Below are 22,100 nucleotides of genomic sequence, written 5' to 3' on the forward strand. Positions count from 1 at the left end.
TAGAAATAAATTTATAAGAAATTGCAGTTATTTTTTTTATCCAGATTATGTTCCAATTAGACTTTGTTCAAAATTTATTTGTATTTGTATTTTGTACTATTTTGTTGTGTGTGATGATTATATTTAGCATTTGAATTTAAATAATGAACTTGTGAAATTGTTATAATTTGATGTTTTGTAGGTGTCATGATTTTTTTAGAGACCGAGTCACATGTTCGACCGGTTTAATAACTTTATATTTTTTGATAAAGACAGTATTATTAAAATGACTTTTCCAATTTTATTCGGTTTAGTCATGCGGTTCGACCTGTGACCCGGTGGTTCGACTAACGAACGAGTGGCTCAATACCCTCACGGTTTGATGACCCTTTCGATTGTTAAAACTTTGATTTTAAGATCTACCTAATCATCAAACTAAGATTTTTTTTAAATAAACACCAGTAGTAGGATATGAATAAGGATTTTCTTCAAAACACAATTTAAGATATACTTTATCAATCATAATTGTAACCAAACACTTGATTACCTATTATTAAAAATTTAAAATTAGAATATTTGCATAACTCAAATAAATTCTTTATCTTGTGTCTTTAAATCCACCCTCACTAACTATCCATGTATAATATATTTTTTGTGATTTCAGGGGAACCATATTTTTGATAAATTTAAAACATCCATTTTATTCAACATGAAAACATAAATAATTAAAATATTTAAGTAATATTTTATAAAAAAAGACAATGCAAATAATATATATTCCATTTTAAATTTCATTTATTCATAATAGTGTTTATAGTATTTTAAAGATTTACACAAATTTCTTACAAAAAGTAAGTTCCAGAGCTAAACTGAAGTGCACGTTTTATTATTTTTATTGAACTCATACAATAAAATTCATTGGTGAAAACAACAACATGTTGTCTTCTCAAGATGAGTATAACATTGTCCCCCTTTTCCAAATCCCTTGCCACGGCAATCCTGGTCGCACGTTGCAACACAAGGCCCTATACAAACTCCTCCGGGAGGGACCAAAATACTGGTAACCAATCCTGAATCAACCAAAATTTAAAATTAGTTTGTGTCTGACATTGCTTCATTATTTTTACATTAAAAATCTCAATCTAATGTTCTTTCGAATTGAGAATTGATTAAACCATAATTGAATTGTTATTGATCTACATATCTTGTTTAAAAAGAAATCAACTTCTTAGAAGGGTTAAACAATCACATAATTTTTTAGACGAGTCTTTTTTACTTTCTTTTGAATATAAAGATGCAATATATGTTTCAATAAAAAACATTTGGTGTTAGTAAATTCTACTTTAAAATTGAAACTCAAAAATAAAAATAAAATTTCATTCTTACCCGAACTAACCATCAAAACAAGGCATAAAACACTCAAAAAACAAGATTGATTGGTGTGACATGCCATTTTGTAAGATTTCAATTTATATTTTATTTCTTTGTAACCAGTAAGACTAACATAACTTCTATTATATAGGCCTAAAAACTGTATTAGTTTTTTAATATCTCATTTGACTATTAACTTTACATAAATTTATTAATGGAATCTTAAAGTAAGAAAGATAGATTTAAATAAATAAAGTGGTCAATAAAATGAATTTGATAATATTGAAAATAATTTTCATTTTCTATTGAATTTTGAAAGGAACATAAAATGATATTATTCATCAATGACTTCATACCTATAGTCAATTTTAATGATTAAAATATATTAAATAGATTTCTATTTTATTTCTTTGTAACGAGTAAGGCTAACATAACTTCTATTATATAGGCCTAAAAACTGTATTAGTTTTTTAATATCTCATTTGATTATTAACTTTACATAAATTTATTGATTGAATCTTAAATTAAGAAAGATAGGTTAGAATTAAATAAATAAAATGAATTTGATAATATTGAAATATAATCTTCATTTTCTATTGAATTTTGAAAGGAATATAAAATGATATTATTCATCAATGACTTAATACCTATAGTCAATTTTAATTATTAAAATATAATAAATAGATTTATAAATACTTAAAATTAAGTGTAGTATATGATTATAAACATGTAGTTTAATTGAATAGATTATTATAATATTAAAATTAATAAATTTATTATAAAAAATACTAATCAATTTTAACCGAATGACAAAAAAATGGTGTCAAATTACGTAGGAGTTATTTTAGTCCTCGTCAAATTACGAGTTGGTTTAGAAACTAACCGAATAAACTTTACACGAATGTCCGAACACAACTATTTTTTTAACACTTGAACAGTTTCTATAAATTATAAAATATATTATTACTAGCTTTAATTGTAACATATTGGTCATGAATTTTGCAATGTTTTATTATTTTGATTTTTATGGTGACTCGAGTACAAAGATTTTCTTAAGAATTTAACAACAAAACATTTCAACACTAACTTAATTATTTGGTCATAATTTTATCATTTTATTTACAAGTCTCACATGCTAGTGAAGAAATGTAAAGTGCTTGTACATGTAATTATCATAAAACGACTATTTATTTTATCATCGTATGCAAGTGTTTAAAAGGTTTGAGTCTTTATCTTGTAAATCAATCTTTGTTGAAGATTCTCTTACATTATTTATACTTTTTCTAATACTTTTGTTTCTAAACATATAATTCAATTTTTGTCTCATTACTAGGGTCTCCCAAATAAACCAAATCATCAGAGATATAATTCATTTGTATTTGAAATAGTGCTTTAAGGATCGAACTAGCTTGACCGGTCAAACAGAAAATTGAAAGGATCACCAATTTGGTCTTATTGTTGGATCAGGCAAGCTATTAAAATAGTTGAAACTGACTAGAACTAACCAAAATCAGTAAATCAGCGGGTTAAATGCTATCTTTTTTTTCTTTAGCCAAAATGAGATTGCAATAATAATTTTATATATATATATATATAACTAGATTTTTTTTTAATTATTTGAAACAATTTTCCAACACTAGAAATAAATTTATAAGAAATTGCAGTTATTTTTTTATCCAGATTATGTTCCAATTAGACTTTGTTCAAAATTTATTTGTATTTGTATTTTGTACTATTTTGTTGTGTGTGATGATTATATTTAGCATTTGAATTTAAATAATGAACTTGTGAAATTGTTATAATTTGATGTTTTGTAGGTGTCATGATTTTTTTAGAGACCGAGTCACATGTTCGACCGGTTTAATAACTTTATATTTTTTGATAAAGACAGTATTATTAAAATGACTTTTCCAATTTTATTCGGTTTAGTCATGCGGTTCGACCTGTGACCCGGTGGTTCGACTAACGAACGAGTGGCTCAATACCCTCACGGTTTGATGACCCTTTCGATTGTTAAAACTTTGATTTTAAGATCTACCTAATCATCAAACTAAGATTTTTTTTAAATAAACACCAGTAGTAGGATATGAATAAGGATTTTCTTCAAAACACAATTTAAGATATACTTTATCAATCATAATTGTAACCAAACACTTGATTACCTATTATTAAAAATTTAAAATTAGAATATTTGCATAACTCAAATAAATTCTTTATCTTGTGTCTTTAAATCCACCCTCACTAACTATCCATGTATAATATATTTTTTGTGATTTCAGGGGAACCATATTTTTGATAAATTTAAAACATCCATTTTATTCAACATGAAAACATAAATAATTAAAATATTTAAGTAATATTTTATAAAAAAAGACAATGCAAATAATATATATTCCATTTTAAATTTCATTTATTCATAATAGTGTTTATAGTATTTTAAAGATTTACACAAATTTCTTACAAAAAGTAAGTTCCAGAGCTAAACTGAAGTGCACGTTTTATTATTTTTATTGAACTCATACAATAAAATTCATTGGTGAAAACAACAACATGTTGTCTTCTCAAGATGAGTATAACATTGTCCCCCTTTTCCAAATCCCTTGCCACGGCAATCCTGGTCGCACGTTGCAACACAAGGCCCTATACAAACTCCTCCGGGAGGGACCAAAATACTGGTAACCAATCCTGAATCAACCAAAATTTAAAATTAGTTTGTGTCTGACATTGCTTCATTATTTTTACATTAAAAATCTCAATCTAATGTTCTTTCGAATTGAGAATTGATTAAACCCTAATTGAATTGTTATTGATCTACATATCTTGTTTAAAAAGAAATCAACTTCTTAGAAGGGTTAAACAATCACATAATTTTTTAGACGAGTCTTTTTTACTTTCTTTTGAATATAAAGATGCAATATATGTTTCAATAAAAAACATTTGGTGTTAGTAAATTCTACTTTAAAATTGAAACTCAAAAATAAAAATAAAATTTCATTCTTACCCGAACTAACCATCAAAACAAGGCATAAAACACTCAAAAAACAAGATTGATTGGTGTGACATGCCATTTTGTAAGATTTCAATTTATATTTTATTTCTTTGTAACCAGTAAGACTAACATAACTTCTATTATATAGGCCTAAAAACTGTATTAGTTTTTTAATATCTCATTTGACTATTAACTTTACATAAATTTATTAATGGAATCTTAAAGTAAGAAAGATAGATTTAAATAAATAAAGTGGTCAATAAAATGAATTTGATAATATTGAAAATAATTTTCATTTTCTATTGAATTTTGAAAGGAACATAAAATGATATTATTCATCAATGACTTCATACCTATAGTCAATTTTAATGATTAAAATATATTAAATAGATTTCTATTTTATTTCTTTGTAACGAGTAAGGCTAACATAACTTCTATTATATAGGCCTAAAAACTGTATTAGTTTTTTAATATCTCATTTGATTATTAACTTTACATAAATTTATTGATTGAATCTTAAATTAAGAAAGATAGGTTAGAATTAAATAAATAAAATGAATTTGATAATATTGAAATATAATCTTCATTTTCTATTGAATTTTGAAAGGAATATAAAATGATATTATTCATCAATGACTTAATACCTATAGTCAATTTTAATTATTAAAATATAATAAATAGATTTATAAATACTTAAAATTAAGTGTAGTATATGATTATAAACATGTAGTTTAATTGAATAGATTATTATAATATTAAAATTAATAAATTTATTATAAAAAATACTAATCAATTTTAACCGAATGACAAAAAAATGGTGTCAAATTACGTAGGAGTTATTTTAGTCCTCGTCAAATTACGAGTTGGTTTAGAAACTAACCGAATAAACTTTACACGAATGTCCGAACACAACTATTTTTTAACACTTGAACAGTTTCTATAAATTATAAAATATATTATTACTAGCTTTAATTGTAACATATTGGTCATGAATTTTGCAATGTTTTATTATTTTGATTTTTATGGTGACTCGAGTACAAAGATTTTCTTAAGAATTTAACAACAAAACATTTCAACACTAACTTAATTATTTGGTCATAATTTTATCATTTTATTTACAAGTCTCACATGCTAGTGAAGAAATGTAAAGTGCTTGTACATGTAATTATCATAAAACGACTATTTATTTTATCATCGTATGCAAGTGTTTAAAAGGTTTGAGTCTTTATCTTGTAAATCAATCTTTGTTGAAGATTCTCTTACATTATTTATACTTTTTCTAATACTTTTGTTTCTAAACATATAATTCAATTTTTGTCTCATTACTAGGGTCTCCCAAATAAACCAAATCATCAGAGATATAATTCATTTGTATTTGAAATAGTGCTTTAAGGATCGAACTAGCTTGACCGGTCAAACAGAAAATTGAAAGGATCACCAATTTGGTCTTATTGTTGGATCAGGCAAGCTATTAAAATAGTTGAAACTGACTAGAACTAACCAAAATCAGTAAATCAGCGGGTTAAATGCTATCTTTTTTTTCTTTAGCCAAAATGAGATTGCAATAATAATTATATATATATATATAACTAGATTTTTTTTTAATTATTTGAAACAATTTTCCAACACTAGAAATAAATTTATAAGAAATTGCAGTTATTTTTTTTATCCAGATTATGTTCCAATTAGACTTTGTTCAAAATTTATTTGTATTTGTATTTTGTACTATTTTGTTGTGTGTGATGATTATATTTAGCATTTGAATTTAAATAATGAACTTGTGAAATTGTTATAATTTGATGTTTTGTAGGTGTCATGATTTTTTTAGAGACCGAGTCACATGTTCGACCGGTTTAATAACTTTATATTTTTTGATAAAGACAGTATTATTAAAATGACTTTTCCAATTTTATTCGGTTTAGTCATGCGGTTCGACCTGTGACCCGGTGGTTCGACTAACGAACGAGTGGCTCAATACCCTCACGGTTTGATGACCCTTTCGATTGTTAAAACTTTGATTTTAAGATCTACCTAATCATCAAACTAAGATTTTTTTTAAATAAACACCAGTAGTAGGATATGAATAAGGATTTTCTTCAAAACACAATTTAAGATATACTTTATCAATCATAATTGTAACCAAACACTTGATTACCTATTATTAAAAATTTAAAATTAGAATATTTGCATAACTCAAATAAATTCTTTATCTTGTGTCTTTAAATCCACCCTCACTAACTATCCATGTATAATATATTTTTTGTGATTTCAGGGGAACCATATTTTTGATAAATTTAAAACATCCATTTTATTCAACATGAAAACATAAATAATTAAAATATTTAAGTAATATTTTATAAAAAAAGACAATGCAAATAATATATATTCCATTTTAAATTTCATTTATTCATAATAGTGTTTATAGTATTTTAAAGATTTACACAAATTTCTTACAAAAAGTAAGTTCCAGAGCTAAACTGAAGTGCACGTTTTATTATTTTTATTGAACTCATACAATAAAATTCATTGGTGAAAACAACAACATGTTGTCTTCTCAAGATGAGTATAACATTGTCCCCCTTTTCCAAATCCCTTGCCACGGCAATCCTGGTCGCACGTTGCAACACAAGGCCCTATACAAACTCCTCCGGGAGGGACCAAAATACTGGTAACCAATCCTGAATCAACCAAAATTTAAAATTAGTTTGTGTCTGACATTGCTTCATTATTTTTACATTAAAAATCTCAATCTAATGTTCTTTCGAATTGAGAATTGATTAAACCCTAATTGAATTGTTATTGATCTACATATCTTGTTTAAAAAGAAATCAACTTCTTAGAAGGGTTAAACAATCACATAATTTTTTAGACGAGTCTTTTTTACTTTCTTTTGAATATAAAGATGCAATATATGTTTCAATAAAAAACATTTGGTGTTAGTAAATTCTACTTTAAAATTGAAACTCAAAAATAAAAATAAAATTTCATTCTTACCCGAACTAACCATCAAAACAAGGCATAAAACACTCAAAAAACAAGATTGATTGGTGTGACATGCCATTTTGTAAGATTTCAATTTATATTTTATTTCTTTGTAACCAGTAAGACTAACATAACTTCTATTATATAGGCCTAAAAACTGTATTAGTTTTTTAATATCTCATTTGACTATTAACTTTACATAAATTTATTAATGGAATCTTAAAGTAAGAAAGATAGATTTAAATAAATAAAGTGGTCAATAAAATGAATTTGATAATATTGAAAATAATTTTCATTTTCTATTGAATTTTGAAAGGAACATAAAATGATATTATTCATCAATGACTTCATACCTATAGTCAATTTTAATGATTAAAATATATTAAATAGATTTCTATTTTATTTCTTTGTAACGAGTAAGGCTAACATAACTTCTATTATATAGGCCTAAAAACTGTATTAGTTTTTTAATATCTCATTTGATTATTAACTTTACATAAATTTATTGATTGAATCTTAAATTAAGAAAGATAGGTTAGATTTAAATAAATAAAAATAAAATGAATTTGATAATATTGAAATATAATCTTCATTTTCTATTGAATTTTGAAAGGAATATAAAATGATATTATTCATCAATGACTTAATACCTATAGTCAATTTTAATTATTAAAATATAATAAATAGATTTATAAATACTTAAAATTAAGTGTAGTATATGATTATAAACATGTAGTTTAATTGAATAGATTATTATAATATTAAAATTAATAAATTTATTATAAAAAATACTAATCAATTTTAACCGAATGACAAAAAAATGGTGTCAAATTACGTAGGAGTTATTTTAGTCCTCGTCAAATTACGAGTTGGTTTAGAAACTAACCGAATAAACTTTACACGAATGTCCGAACACAACTATTTTTTTAACACTTGAACAGTTTCTATAAATTATAAAATATATTATTACTAGCTTTAATTGTAACATATTGGTCATGAATTTTGCAATGTTTTATTATTTTGATTTTTATGGTGACTCGAGTACAAAGATTTTCTTAAGAATTTAACAACAAAACATTTCAACACTAACTTAATTATTTGGTCATGATTTTATCATTTTATTTACAAGTCTCACATGCTAGTGAAGAAATGTAAAGTGCTTGTACATGTAATTATCATAAAACGACTATTTATTTTATCATCGTATGCAAGTGTTTAAAAGGTTTGAGTCTTTATCTTGTAAATCAATCTTTGTTGAAGATTCTCTTACATTATTTATACTTTTTCTAATACTTTTGTTTCTAAACATATAATTCAATTTTTGTCTCATTACTAGGGTCTCCCAAATAAACCAAATCATCAGAGATATAATTCATTTGTATTTGAAATAGTGCTTTAAGGATCGAACTAGCTTGACCGGTCAAACAGAAAATTGAAAGGATCACCAATTTGGTCTTATTGTTGGATCAGGCAAGCTATTAAAATAGTTGAAACTGACTAGAACTAACCAAAATCAGTAAATCAGCGGGTTAAATGCTATCTTTTTTTCTTTAGCCAAAATGAGATTGCAATAATAATATATTATATATATATATAACTAGATTTTTTTTAATTATTTGAAACAATTTTCCAACACTAGAAATAAATTTATAAGAAATTGCAGTTATTTTTTTATCCAGATTATGTTCCAATTAGACTTTGTTCAAAATTTATTTGTATTTGTATTTTGTACTATTTTGTTGTGTGTGATGATTATATTTAGCATTTGAATTTAAATAATGAACTTGTGAAATTGTTATAATTTGATGTTTTGTAGGTGTCATGATTTTTTTAGAGACCGAGTCACATGTTCGACCGGTTTAATAACTTTATATTTTTTGATAAAGACAGTATTATTAAAATGACTTTTCCAATTTTATTCGGTTTAGTCATGCGGTTCGACCTGTGACCCGGTGGTTCGACTAACGAACGAGTGGCTCAATACCCTCACGGTTTGATGACCCTTTCGATTGTTAAAACTTTGATTTTAAGATCTACCTAATCATCAAACTAAGATTTTTTTTAAATAAACACCAGTAGTAGGATATGAATAAGGATTTTCTTCAAAACACAATTTAAGATATACTTTATCAATCATAATTTTAACCAAACACTTGATTACCTATTATTAAAATTTAAAATTAGAATATTTGCATAACTCAAATAAATTCTTTATCTTGTGTCTTTAAATCCACCCTCACTAACTATCCATGTATAATATATTTTTTGTGATTTCAGGGGAACCATATTTTTGATAAATTTAAAACATCCATTTTATTCAACATGAAAACATAAATAATTAAAATATTTAAGTAATATTTTATAAAAAAAGACAATGCAAATAATATATATTCCATTTTAAATTTCATTTATTCATAATAGTGTTTATAGTATTTTAAAGATTTACACAAATTTCTTACAAAAAGTAAGTTCCAGAGCTAAACTGAAGTGCACGTTTTATTATTTTTATTGAACTCATACAATAAAATTCATTGGTGAAAACAACAACATGTTGTCTTCTCAAGATGAGTATAACATTGTCCCCCTTTTCCAAATCCCTTGCCACGGCAATCCTGGTCGCACGTTGCAACACAAGGCCCTATACAAACTCCTCCGGGAGGGACCAAAATACTGGTAACCAATCCTGAATCAACCAAAATTTAAAATTAGTTTGTGTCTGACATTGCTTCATTATTTTTACATTAAAAATCTCAATCTAATGTTCTTTCGAATTGAGAATTGATTAAACCATAATTGAATTGTTATTGATCTACATATCTTGTTTAAAAAGAAATCAACTTCTTAGAAGGGTTAAACAATCACATAATTTTTTAGACGAGTCTTTTTTACTTTCTTTTGAATATAAAGATGCAATATATGTTTCAATAAAAAACATTTGGTGTTAGTAAATTCTACTTTAAAATTGAAACTCAAAAATAAAAATAAAATTTCATTCTTACCCGAACTAACCATCAAAACAAGGCATAAAACACTCAAAAAACAAGATTGATTGGTGTGACATGCCATTTTGTAAGATTTCAATTTATATTTTATTTCTTTGTAACCAGTAAGACTAACATAACTTCTATTATATAGGCCTAAAAACTGTATTAGTTTTTTAATATCTCATTTGACTATTAACTTTACATAAATTTATTAATGGAATCTTAAAGTAAGAAAGATAGATTTAAATAAATAAAGTGGTCAATAAAATGAATTTGATAATATTGAAAATAATTTTCATTTTCTATTGAATTTTGAAAGGAACATAAAATGATATTATTCATCAATGACTTCATACCTATAGTCAATTTTAATGATTAAAATATAATAAATAGATTTATATTTTATTTCTTTGTAACGAGTAAGGCTAACATAACTTCTATTATATAGGCCTAAAAACTGTATTAGTTTTTTAATATCTCATTTGACTATTAACTTTACATAAATTTATTAATTGAATCTTAAATTAAGAAAGATAGGTTAGATTTAAATAAATAAAGTGTTCAATAAAATGAATTTGATAATATTGAAATATAATCTTCATTTTCTATTGAATTTTGAAAGGAATATAAAATGATATTATTCATCAATGACTTAATACCTATAGTCAATTTTAATTATTAAAATATAATAAATAGATTTATAAATACTTAAAATTAAGTGTAATATATGATTATAAACATGTAGTTTAATTGAATAGATTATTATAATATTAAAATTAATAAATTTATTATAAAAAATACTACTCAATTTTAATCGAATGACAAAAAAATGGTGTCAAATTACGTAGGAGTTATTTTAGTCCTCCTCAAATTACGAGTTGGTTTAAAAATTAACCGAATAAACTTTACACGAATGTCCGAACACAACTATTTTTTAACACTTGAACAGTTTCTATAAATTATAAAATATATTATTACTAGCTTTAATTGTAACATATTGGTCATGAATTTTGCAATGTTTTATTATTTTGATTTTTATGGTGACTCGAGTACAAAGATTTTCTTAAGAATTTAACAACAAAACATTTCAACACTAACTTAATTATTTGGTCATAATTTTATCATTTTATTTACAAGTCTCACATGCTAGTGAAGAAATGTAAAGTGCTTGTACATGTAATTATCATAAAACGACTATTTATTTTATCATCGTATGCAAGTGTTTAAAAGGTTTGAGTCTTTATCTTGTAAATCAATCTTTGTTGAAGATTCTCTTACATTATTTATACTTTTTCTAATACTTTTGTTTCTAAACATATAATTCAATTTTTGTCTCATTACTAGGGTCTCCCAAATAAACCAAATCATCAGAGATATAATTCATTTGTATTTGAAATAGTGCTTTAAGGATCGAACTAGCTTGACCGGTCAAACAGAAAATTGAAAGGATCACCAATTTGGTCTTATTGTTGGATCAGGCAAGCTATTAAAATAGTTGAAACTGACTAGAACTAACCAAAATCAGTAAATCAGCGGGTTAAATGCTATCTTTTTTTTCTTTAGCCAAAATGAGATTGCAATAATAATTTTATATATATATATAACTAGATTTTTTTTTTAATTATTTGAAACAATTTTCCAACACTAGAAATAAATTTATAAGAAATTGCAGTTATTTTTTTTATCCAGATTATGTTCCAATTAGACTTTGTTCAAAATTTATTTGTATTTGTATTTTGTACTATTTTGTTGTGTGTGATGATTATATTTAGCATTTGAATTTAAATAATGAACTTGTGAAATTGTTATAATTTGATGTTTTGTAGGTGTCATGATTTTTTTAGAGACCGAGTCACATGTTCGACCGGTTTAATAACTTTATATTTTTTGATAAAGACAGTATTATTAAAATGACTTTTCCAATTTTATTCGGTTTAGTCATGCGGTTCGACCTGTGACCCGGTGGTTCGACTAACGAACGAGTGGCTCAATACCCTCACGGTTTGATGACCCTTTCGATTGTTAAAACTTTGATTTTAAGATCTACCTAATCATCAAACTAAGATTTTTTTTAAATAAACACCAGTAGTAGGATATGAATAAGGATTTTCTTCAAAACACAATTTAAGATATACTTTATCAATCATAATTTTAACCAAACACTTGATTACCTATTATTAAAATTTAAAATTAGAATATTTGCATAACTCAAATAAATTCTTTATCTTGTGTCTTTAAATCCACCCTCACTAACTATCCATGTATAATATATTTTTTGTGATTTCAGGGGAACCATATTTTTGATAAATTTAAAACATCCATTTTATTCAACATGAAAACATAAATAATTAAAATATTTAAGTAATATTTTATAAAAAAAGACAATGCAAATAATATATATTCCATTTTAAATTTCATTTATTCATAATAGTGTTTATAGTATTTTAAAGATTTACACAAATTTCTTACAAAAAGTAAGTTCCAGAGCTAAACTGAAGTGCACGTTTTATTATTTTTATTGAACTCATACAATAAAATTCATTGGTGAAAACAACAACATGTTGTCTTCTCAAGATGAGTATAACATTGTCCCCCTTTTCCAAATCCCTTGCCACGGCAATCCTGGTCGCACGTTGCAACACAAGGCCCTATACAAACTCCTCCGGGAGGGACCAAAATACTGGTAACCAATCCTGAATCAACCAAAATTTAAAATTAGTTTGTGTCTGACATTGCTTCATTATTTTTACATTAAAAATCTCAATCTAATGTTCTTTCGAATTGAGAATTGATTAAACCCTAATTGAATTGTTATTGATCTACATATCTTGTTTAAAAAGAAATCAACTTCTTAGAAGGGTTAAACAATCACATAATTTTTTAGACGAGTCTTTTTTACTTTCTTTTGAATATAAAGATGCAATATATGTTTCAATAAAAAACATTTGGTGTTAGTAAATTCTACTTTAAAATTGAAACTCAAAAATAAAAATAAAATTTCATTCTTACCCGAACTAACCATCAAAACAAGGCATAAAACACTCAAAAAACAAGATTGATTGGTGTGACATGCCATTTTGTAAGATTTCAATTTATATTTTATTTCTTTGTAACCAGTAAGACTAACATAACTTCTATTATATAGGCCTAAAAACTGTATTAGTTTTTTAATATCTCATTTGACTATTAACTTTACATAAATTTATTAATGGAATCTTAAAGTAAGAAAGATAGATTTAAATAAATAAAGTGGTCAATAAAATGAATTTGATAATATTGAAAATAATTTTCATTTTCTATTGAATTTTGAAAGGAACATAAAATGATATTATTCATCAATGACTTCATACCTATAGTCAATTTTAATGATTAAAATATAATAAATAGATTTCTATTTTATTTCTTTGTAACGAGTAAGGCTAACATAACTTCTATTATATAGGCCTAAAAACTGTATTAGTTTTTTAATATCTCATTTGATTATTAACTTTACATAAATTTATTGATTGAATCTTAAATTAAGAAAGATAGGTTAGAATTAAATAAATAAAATAAAATGAATTTGATAATATTGAAATATAATCTTCATTTTCTATTGAATTTTGAAAGGAATATAAAATGATATTATTCATCAATGACTTAATACCTATAGTCAATTTTAATTATTAAAATATAATAAATAGATTTATAAATACTTAAAATTAAGTGTAGTATATGATTATAAACATGTAGTTTAATTGAATAGATTATTATAATATTAAAATTAATAAATTTATTATAAAAAATACTAATCAATTTTAACCGAATGACAAAAAAATGGTGTCAAATTACGTAGGAGTTATTTTAGTCCTCGTCAAATTACGAGTTGGTTTAGAAACTAACCGAATAAACTTTACACGAATGTCCGAACACAACTATTTTTTTAACACTTGAACAGTTTCTATAAATTATAAAATATATTATTACTAGCTTTAATTGTAACATATTGGTCATGAATTTTGCAATGTTTTATTATTTTGATTTTTATGGTGACTCGAGTACAAAGATTTTCTTAAGAATTTAACAACAAAACATTTCAACACTAACTTAATTATTTGGTCATAATTTTATCATTTTATTTACAAGTCTCACATGCTAGTGAAGAAATGTAAAGTGCTTGTACATGTAATTATCATAAAACGACTATTTATTTTATCATCGTATGCAAGTGTTTAAAAGGTTTGAGTCTTTATCTTGTAAATCAATCTTTGTTGAAGATTCTCTTACATTATTTATACTTTTTCTAATACTTTTGTTTCTAAACATATAATTCAATTCTTGTTTCATTACTAGGGTCTCCCAAATAAACCAAATCATCAGAGACATAATTCATTTGTATTTGAAATAGTGCTTTAAGGATCGAACTAGCTTGACCGGTCAAACAGAAAATTGAAAGGATCACCAATTTGGTCTTATTGTTGGATCAGGCAAGCTATTAAAATAGTTGAAACTGACTAGAACTGACCAAAATCAGTAAATCAGCGGGTTAAATGCTATCTTTTTTTCTTTAGCCAAAATGAGATTGCAATAATAATAATTAATATATATATATATATATATATATATATATATATATATATATATATATATATATATATATATATAGATTTTTTTTTAATTATTTGAAACAATTTTCCAACACTAGAATTAAATTTATAAGAAATTGCAGTTATTTTTTTATCCAGATTATGTTCCAATTAGACTTTGTTCAAAATTTATTTGTATTTGTATTTTGTACTATTTTGTTGTGTGTGATGATTATATTTAGCATTTGAATTTAAATAATGAACTTGTGAAATTGTTATAATTTGATGTTTTGTTGGTGTCATGATTTTTTTAGAGACCGAGTCACATGTTCAACCGGTTTAATAACTTTATATTTTTTGATAAAGACAGTATTATTAAAATGACTTTTCAAATTTTATTCGGGTTAGTCATGTGGTTCGACCTGTGACCCGGTGGTTCGACTAACGAACGAGTGGCTCAATACCCTCTCGATTTGATGACCCTTTCGATTGTTTAAACTTTGATTTTAAGATCTACCTAATCATCAAACTAAGATTTTTTTTAAAATAAACCCCAGTAGTAGGATATGAATAAGGATTTTCTTCAAAACACAATTTAAGATATACTTTATCAATCATAATTTTAACCAAACACTTGATTACCTATTATTAAGAATTTAAAATTAGAATATATGCATAACTCAAATAAATTCTTTATCTTGTGTCTTTAAATCCACCCTCACTAACTATCCATGTATAATATATTTTTTGTGATTTCAAGGGAACCATATTTTTGATAAATTTAAAGCATCCATTTTATTCAACATGAAAACATAAATAATTAAAATATTTAAGTAATATTTTATAAAAAAAGACAATGCAAATAATATATCTTCCATTTTAAATTTCATTTATTCATAATAGTGTTTATAGTATTTTAAAGATTTACACAAATTTCTTACAAAAAGTAAGTTCCAGAGCTAAACTGAAGTGCACGTTTTATTATTTTTATTGAACTCATACAATAAAATTCATTGGTGAAAACAACAACATGTTGTCTTCTCAAGATGAGTATAACATTGTCCCCCTTTTCCAAATCCCTTGCCACGGCAATCCTGGTCGCACGTTGCAACACAAGGCCCTATACAAACTCCTCCGGGAGGGACCAAAATACTGGTAACCAATCCTGAATCAACCAAAATTTAAAATTAGTTTGTGTCTGACATTGCTTCATTATTTTTACATTAAAAATCTCAATCTAATGTTCTTTCGAATTGAGAATTGATTAAACCATAATTGAATTGTTATTGATCTACATATCTTGTTTAAAAAGAAATCAACTTCTTAGAAGGGTTAAACAATCACATAATTTTTTAGACGAGTCTTTTTTACTTTCTTTTGAATATAAAGATGCAATATATGTTTCAATAAAAAACATTTGGTGTTAGTAAATTCTACTTTAAAATTGAAACTCAAAAATAAAAATAAAATTTCATTCTTACCCGAACTAACCATCAAAACAAGGCATAAAACACTCAAAAAACAAGATTGATTGGTGTGACATGCCATTTTGTAAGATTTCAATTTATATTTTATTTCTTTGTAACGAGTAAGACTAACATAACTTCTATTATATAGGCCTAAAAACTGTATTAGTTTTTAATATCTCATTTGACTATTAACTTTACATAAATTTATTAATGGAATCTTAAAGTAAGAAAGATAGATTTAAATAAATAAAGTGGTCAATAAAATGAATTTGATAATATTGAAAATAATTTTCATTTTCTATTGAATTTTGAAAGGAACATAAAATGATATTATTCATCAATGACTTCATACCTATAGTCAATTTTAATGATTAAAATATAATAAATAGATTTATATTTTATTTCTTTGTAACGAGTAAGGCTAACATAACTTCTATTATATAGGCCTAAAAACTGTATTAGTTTTTTAATATCTCATTTGACTATTAACTTTACATAAATTTATTAATTGAATCTTAAATTAAGAAAGATAGGTTAGATTTAAATAAATAAAGTGTTCAATAAAATGAATGTGATAATATTGAAATATAATCTTCATTTTCTATTGAATTTTGAAAGGAATAAAAATGATATTATTCATCAATGACTTAATACCTATAGTCAATTTTAATTATTAAAATATAATAAATATTTATAAATACTTAAAATTATGTGTAATATATGATTATAAACATGTAGTTTAATTGAATAGATTATTATAATATTAAAATTAATAAATTTATTATAAAAAATACTACTCAATTTTAATCGAATGACAAAAAAATGGTGTCAAATTACGTAGGAGTTATTTTAGTCCTCCTCAAATTACGAGTTGGTTTAAAAATTAACCGAATAAACTTTACACGAATGTCCGAACACAACTATTTTTTTAACACTTGAGCAGTTTCTATAAATTATAAAATATATTATTACTAGCTTTAATTGTAACATATTGGTCATGAATTTTGCAATGTTTTATTATTTTGATTTTTATGGTGACTCGAGTACAAAGATTTTCTTAAGAATTTAACAACAAAACATTTCAACACTAACTTAATTATTTGGTCATAATTTTATCATTTTATTTACAAGTCTCACATGCTAGGGAAGAAATGTAAAGTGCTTGTACATGTAATTATCATAAAATGACTATTTATTTTCACATCGTATGCAAGTGTTTAAAAGGTTTGAGTCTTTATCTTGTAAATCAGTCTTTGTTGAAGGTTCTCTTACATTATTTATACTTTTCTAATACTTTTGTTTCTAAACATATAATTCAATTCTTGTTTCATTACTAGGGTCTCCCAAATAAACAAATCATCAGAGACATAATTCATTTGTATTTGAAATAGTGCTTTAAGGATCGAACTAGCTTGACCGGTCAAACAGAAAATTGAAAGGATCACCAATTTGGTCTTATTGTTGGATCAGGCAAGCTATTAAAATAGTTGAAACTGACTAGAACTGACCAAAATCAGTAAATCAGGGGTTAAATGATATCTTTTTTTTCTTTAGCCAAAATGAGATTGCAATAATAATTTTATATATATATATATATATATATATATATATATATATATATATATATATATTATATATATATATATATATAAATAGATTTTTTTTTAATTATTTGAAATAATTTTCCAACACTAGAATTAAATTTATAAGAAATTGCAGTTATTTTTTTATCCAGATTATGTTCCAATTAGACTTTGTTCAAAATTTATTTGTATTTGTATTTTGTACTATTTTGTTGTGTGTGATGATTATATTTAGCATCTGAATTTAAATAATGAACTTGTGAAATTGTTATAATTTGATGTTTTGTAGGTGTCATGATTTTTTTAGAGACCGAGTCACATGTTCGATCGGTTTAATAACTTTATATTTTTTGATAAAGACAGTACTATTAAAATGACTTTTCCAATTTTATTCTGTTTAGTAATGCGGTTCGACCTGTGACCCGGTGGTTCGACTAACGAACGAGTGACTCAATACCCTCACGGTTTAATGACCATTTCGAATGTTAACACTTTGATTTTAAGATCTACCTAATCATCAAACTATTATTTATTTTTAAATAAACATCAGTAGTAGGATATGAATAAGGATTTTCATAAACCACAATTTAAGATATACTTTATCAATCATAATTTTAACCAAATACTTGATTACCTATTATTAAGAATTTAAAATTAGAATACTTGCATAACTCAAATAAATTCTTTATCTGGTGTCTTTAAATCCACCCTCACTAACTATCCATGTATAATATATTTTTTGTGATTTCAAGGGAGCCATATTTTTGATAAATTTAAAACATCCATTTTATTCAACATGAAAACATAAATAATTAAAATATTTAAGTAATATTTTATAAAAAAAGATAATGCAAATAATATATATTCCATTTTAAATTTCATTTATTCATAATAGTGCTTATAGTATTTTAAAGATTTACACAAATTTCTTACAAAAAGTAAGTTCCAGAGCTAAACTGAAGTGCACGTTTTATTATTTTTATTGAACTCATACAATAAAATTCATTAGTAAAAACAACAACATGTTGTCTTCTCAAGATGAGTATAACATTGTCCCCCTTTTCCAAATCCCTTGCCACGGCAATCCTGGTCGCACGTTGCAACACAAGGCCCTATACAAACTCCTCCGGGAGGGACCAAAATACTAGTAACCAGTCCTGAATCAACCAAAATATAAAATTAGTTTGTGCCTGACATAGCTTCATTATTTTTACATTAAAAATCTCAATCTAATGTTCTTTTGAATTGAGAATTGATAAAACTATAATTGAATTGTTATTGATCTAGATATCTTAATTTAAAATATAAAAAATTCAACTTCTTAGAAGGGTTAAACAATCACATAATTTTTAAACGAGTCTTTTTACATTCTTTTGAATATAAAGATGCAATATATGTTTCAATAAAAAATATTTGGTGTTAACAAATTGTACTTTAAAATTTAAACTCCAAAATAAAAATAAAATTTCATTCTTACCCAAACTAACCATAAAAATAAGGCATAAAACACTCAAAAAAAACAAGATTGATTGTTGTGAGAGGCCATTTTGTAAGATTTAAATTTATATTTTATTTCTTTATAACGAGTAAGACAAACATAACTTCTATTATATAGGCCTAAAAACTATATTAGTTTTTTAATATCTCATTTGACTATTAACTTTACAAAAATTTACTGATTGAATCTTAGAGTAAGAAAGATAGATTTAAATAAATAAAGTGGTAAATAAAATGAATTTGATAATATTCAAAATAATTTTCATTTTCTATTGAATTTTTAAAGGAATATAAAATGATATTATTCACCAATGACTTAATACCTATAGTCAATTTTAATGATTAAAATATAATAAATAGATTTATATTTTATTTCTTTGTAACGAGTAAGACTAACATAACTTCTAATATATGGGCCTAAAAACTAAATTAGTTTTTTAATATCTGATTTGACTATTATTTCTTACATAAATTTATTAATTGAATCTTAAAGTAAGAAAGATAGGTTAGATTTAAATAAATAAAGTGGTCGATAAAATGAATTTGATAATATTGAAAATAATTTTCATTTTCTATTGAATTTGGAAAAGAATATAAAATGATATTATTCATCAATGACTTAATACCTCTAGTCAATTTTAATGATTAAAATATAATAAATAGATTATTAAATACTTAAAATTATGTGTAATATATAATTATAAACATATAGTTTAATTGAATAGATTATTATAATATTGAAATTAATAAATTTATAATAAAAAATATTACTCAATTTTAACCAAATGACAAAATAATGGGGTCAAATTACATAGGATTTATTTTAGCCCTCGTCAAATTACGAGTTGGTTTAAAAATTTACCGAATAAACCTTACACGAATGTCCGAACACAACAATTTTTTTAACACTTGAATAGTTTCTATAAATTATAAAATATATTATTAGTAGCTTTAATTGTATCATATTGGTCATGAATTTTGCAATGTTTTATTATTTTGATTTTTATGGTGACTCGAGTACAAAGATTTTCTTAGAATTTAACAACAAAACATTTCAACACTAACTTAATTATTTGGTCATTATTTTATCATTTTATTTACAAGTCTCACATGCTAGTGAAGAAATGTAAAGTGCTTGTACATGTAATTATCATAAAATGACTATTTATTTTCTCATCGTATGCAAGTGTTTAAAAGGTTTGAGTCTTTATCTTGTAAATCAATCTTTGTTGAAGGTTCTCTTACATTTTTTTTTTTTTTTGGAATAATAATAATCTTTATTGCCAAAAACAAAGAAGTACACGCCGATCCTCAGATCCAGGCCCCAACCGACACGAATACAAACGATGACCACTAAACACTATTACAATACGCTGTCAATTTTCTATTCATTCTAAATCTATCCATAAGTATGTCATGAATATGTTGGCTTTGAAGCTCTTCCTTCCTCCCCTGTTGGAAACAAATCCTGTTTCTCACCCACCAAATGTGGTAAACCGTTTCAGCCAGCGCAGCTTTGAAAATGCGCATTTTGTTGCCCTTCCCTTTAGCTTGTTGCCAAGCAGTATGCTCATTCCAATCAATATGGATATACTCCAGCCCAAGCCTATTGAGAGTCTCCTTCCAAATCTTCTTTGTGATCGCACACTCAAGAATAAATGGCCTCTATTTTCCTGCATATTACAAAACAGACAATTCCCATCAGTATAAGTCCCGTGTCTCATCAATCTGTCTTTGGTTTGCAATCTGTCCTGACAAACCAGCCAAAGAGTAAAAACAGCCCTTGGTCTAGCCATGTTTATGTACATTAACCTCCTCCAATCAACTCTTGGCTTGTCCCCACGCAGATGCTGATACATTCTTCGAGTGTTATACATATCATTGGCCTGGAATTCATCCCAATATCATTAGACATCAATTCAGCTTTATGTTTACAAATGGACTTCATTAACCATGAACTGTTGTTGTTGGGCTGGTATTCCTCCATCCCTCTATTCTTCAAGTAGTAACTATGCATCCATTTAACCCACATTTTATCCTTCTTCTCGCTCAAACTCCATAGAAGCTTGCCAATGGTGGCTTTATTCCATTCCCCTAAGGCTATGATGTTCCTTCCACCATTTGCAATCGAATCACACACATGGTCCCATGCCACCGGCGCTCTTTTACTCTTCTCGTCATTTCCAGCCCAAATGAATCTTCTACACATGCTTTCAATGTGCCTAATGATCTTCTTGGGTAGGAGGAATATTTGCATCCAATAATTGGTTATAGCAAACACCACACTTTTCACCAACTGTAATTTACCTGCATACGACAAAAGACGGCTACACCAATGGTTAATTCTAACAGTCATTCTATCTAGCAGCCCTTGGCAATTGTTGATGGTGAGCTTTCTACAGTTCAGCGGCACTCCAAGATACTTGACTGGGAGGGTTCTCTTACATTATTTATACTTTTCTAATACTTTTGTTTCTAAAGATATAATTCAATTCTTGTTTCATTACTAGGGTCTCCCAAATAAACAAAATCATCAGAGACATAATTCATTTGTATTTGAAATAGTGCTTTAAGGATCGAACTAGCTTGACCGGTCAAACAGAAAATTGAAAGGCTCACCAATTTGGTCTTATTGTTGGATCAGGCAAGCTATTAAAACAGTTGAAACTGACTAGAAGTGA

The 22,100-nt window shown here is 25.4% G+C and overlaps 1 protein-coding gene and 7 long non-coding RNA genes across 8 annotated transcripts; all 8 read right to left on the bottom strand.

Moving 5' to 3' along the window:
• Window positions 1-754: 754 nt before the first annotated feature.
• On the bottom strand, window positions 755-1,541 carry LOC127110526 (uncharacterized). The gene is made up of 2 exons (XR_007797324.1): window positions 1,366-1,541; window positions 755-1,049 (listed from the first exon to the last, which is right to left on the bottom strand). It is a non-coding gene; the product is annotated as an uncharacterized LOC127110526 (long non-coding RNA).
• Window positions 1,542-3,740: 2,199 nt separating this feature from the next.
• LOC127110529 (uncharacterized) lies at window positions 3,741-4,527 on the bottom strand. Its single transcript, XR_007797327.1, has 2 exons — window positions 4,352-4,527; window positions 3,741-4,035 (listed from the first exon to the last, which is right to left on the bottom strand). It is a non-coding gene; the product is annotated as an uncharacterized LOC127110529 (long non-coding RNA).
• A 2,195-nt stretch (window positions 4,528-6,722) lies between these two features.
• Window positions 6,723-7,509, bottom strand: LOC127110530 (uncharacterized). Its single transcript, XR_007797328.1, has 2 exons — window positions 7,334-7,509; window positions 6,723-7,017 (listed from the first exon to the last, which is right to left on the bottom strand). It is a non-coding gene; the product is annotated as an uncharacterized LOC127110530 (long non-coding RNA).
• A 2,200-nt stretch (window positions 7,510-9,709) lies between these two features.
• LOC127110531 (uncharacterized) lies at window positions 9,710-10,496 on the bottom strand. The gene is made up of 2 exons (XR_007797329.1): window positions 10,321-10,496; window positions 9,710-10,004 (listed from the first exon to the last, which is right to left on the bottom strand). It is a non-coding gene; the product is annotated as an uncharacterized LOC127110531 (long non-coding RNA).
• Window positions 10,497-12,703: 2,207 nt separating this feature from the next.
• On the bottom strand, window positions 12,704-13,490 carry LOC127110527 (uncharacterized). The gene is made up of 2 exons (XR_007797325.1): window positions 13,315-13,490; window positions 12,704-12,998 (listed from the first exon to the last, which is right to left on the bottom strand). It is a non-coding gene; the product is annotated as an uncharacterized LOC127110527 (long non-coding RNA).
• A 2,252-nt stretch (window positions 13,491-15,742) lies between these two features.
• On the bottom strand, window positions 15,743-16,445 carry LOC127110509 (uncharacterized). Its single transcript, XR_007797312.1, has 2 exons — window positions 16,352-16,445; window positions 15,743-16,035 (listed from the first exon to the last, which is right to left on the bottom strand). It is a non-coding gene; the product is annotated as an uncharacterized LOC127110509 (long non-coding RNA).
• Window positions 16,446-18,874: 2,429 nt separating this feature from the next.
• On the bottom strand, window positions 18,875-19,490 carry LOC127110537 (uncharacterized). The gene is made up of 2 exons (XR_007797335.1): window positions 19,400-19,490; window positions 18,875-19,079 (listed from the first exon to the last, which is right to left on the bottom strand). It is a non-coding gene; the product is annotated as an uncharacterized LOC127110537 (long non-coding RNA).
• Window positions 19,491-20,894: 1,404 nt separating this feature from the next.
• LOC127110542 (uncharacterized) lies at window positions 20,895-21,775 on the bottom strand. Its single transcript, XM_051046119.1, has 3 exons — window positions 21,446-21,775; window positions 21,180-21,305; window positions 20,895-21,092 (listed from the first exon to the last, which is right to left on the bottom strand). The coding sequence occupies exons 1-3, from the start codon at window positions 21,773-21,775 to the stop codon at window positions 20,895-20,897; spliced, it is 654 nt and encodes a 217-aa protein (XP_050902076.1).
• Window positions 21,776-22,100: the final 325 nt, after the last annotated feature.

The sequence above is a fragment of the Lathyrus oleraceus genome, unplaced genomic scaffold (genome assembly GCF_024323335.1).
Source record: "Lathyrus oleraceus cultivar Zhongwan6 unplaced genomic scaffold, CAAS_Psat_ZW6_1.0 chrUn0001, whole genome shotgun sequence".
NCBI classification, from domain to species: domain Eukaryota; kingdom Viridiplantae; phylum Streptophyta; class Magnoliopsida; order Fabales; family Fabaceae; genus Lathyrus; species Lathyrus oleraceus.

Coding starts and splice junctions, on each gene's coding strand:
- LOC127110542 (XM_051046119.1), bottom strand. CDS start 21,775: ATGACTGTTAGAATTAACCATTGGTGTAGCCGTCTTTTGTCGTATGCA. Junction 21,306..21,445: donor AGAAGAAGGATAAAATGTGG/GTTAAATGGATG, acceptor GATGAATTCCAG/GCCAATGATATGTATAACAC. Junction 21,093..21,179: donor CTGTTTTTACTCTTTGGCTG/GTTTGTCAGGAC, acceptor TGTAATATGCAG/GAAAATAGAGGCCATTTATT.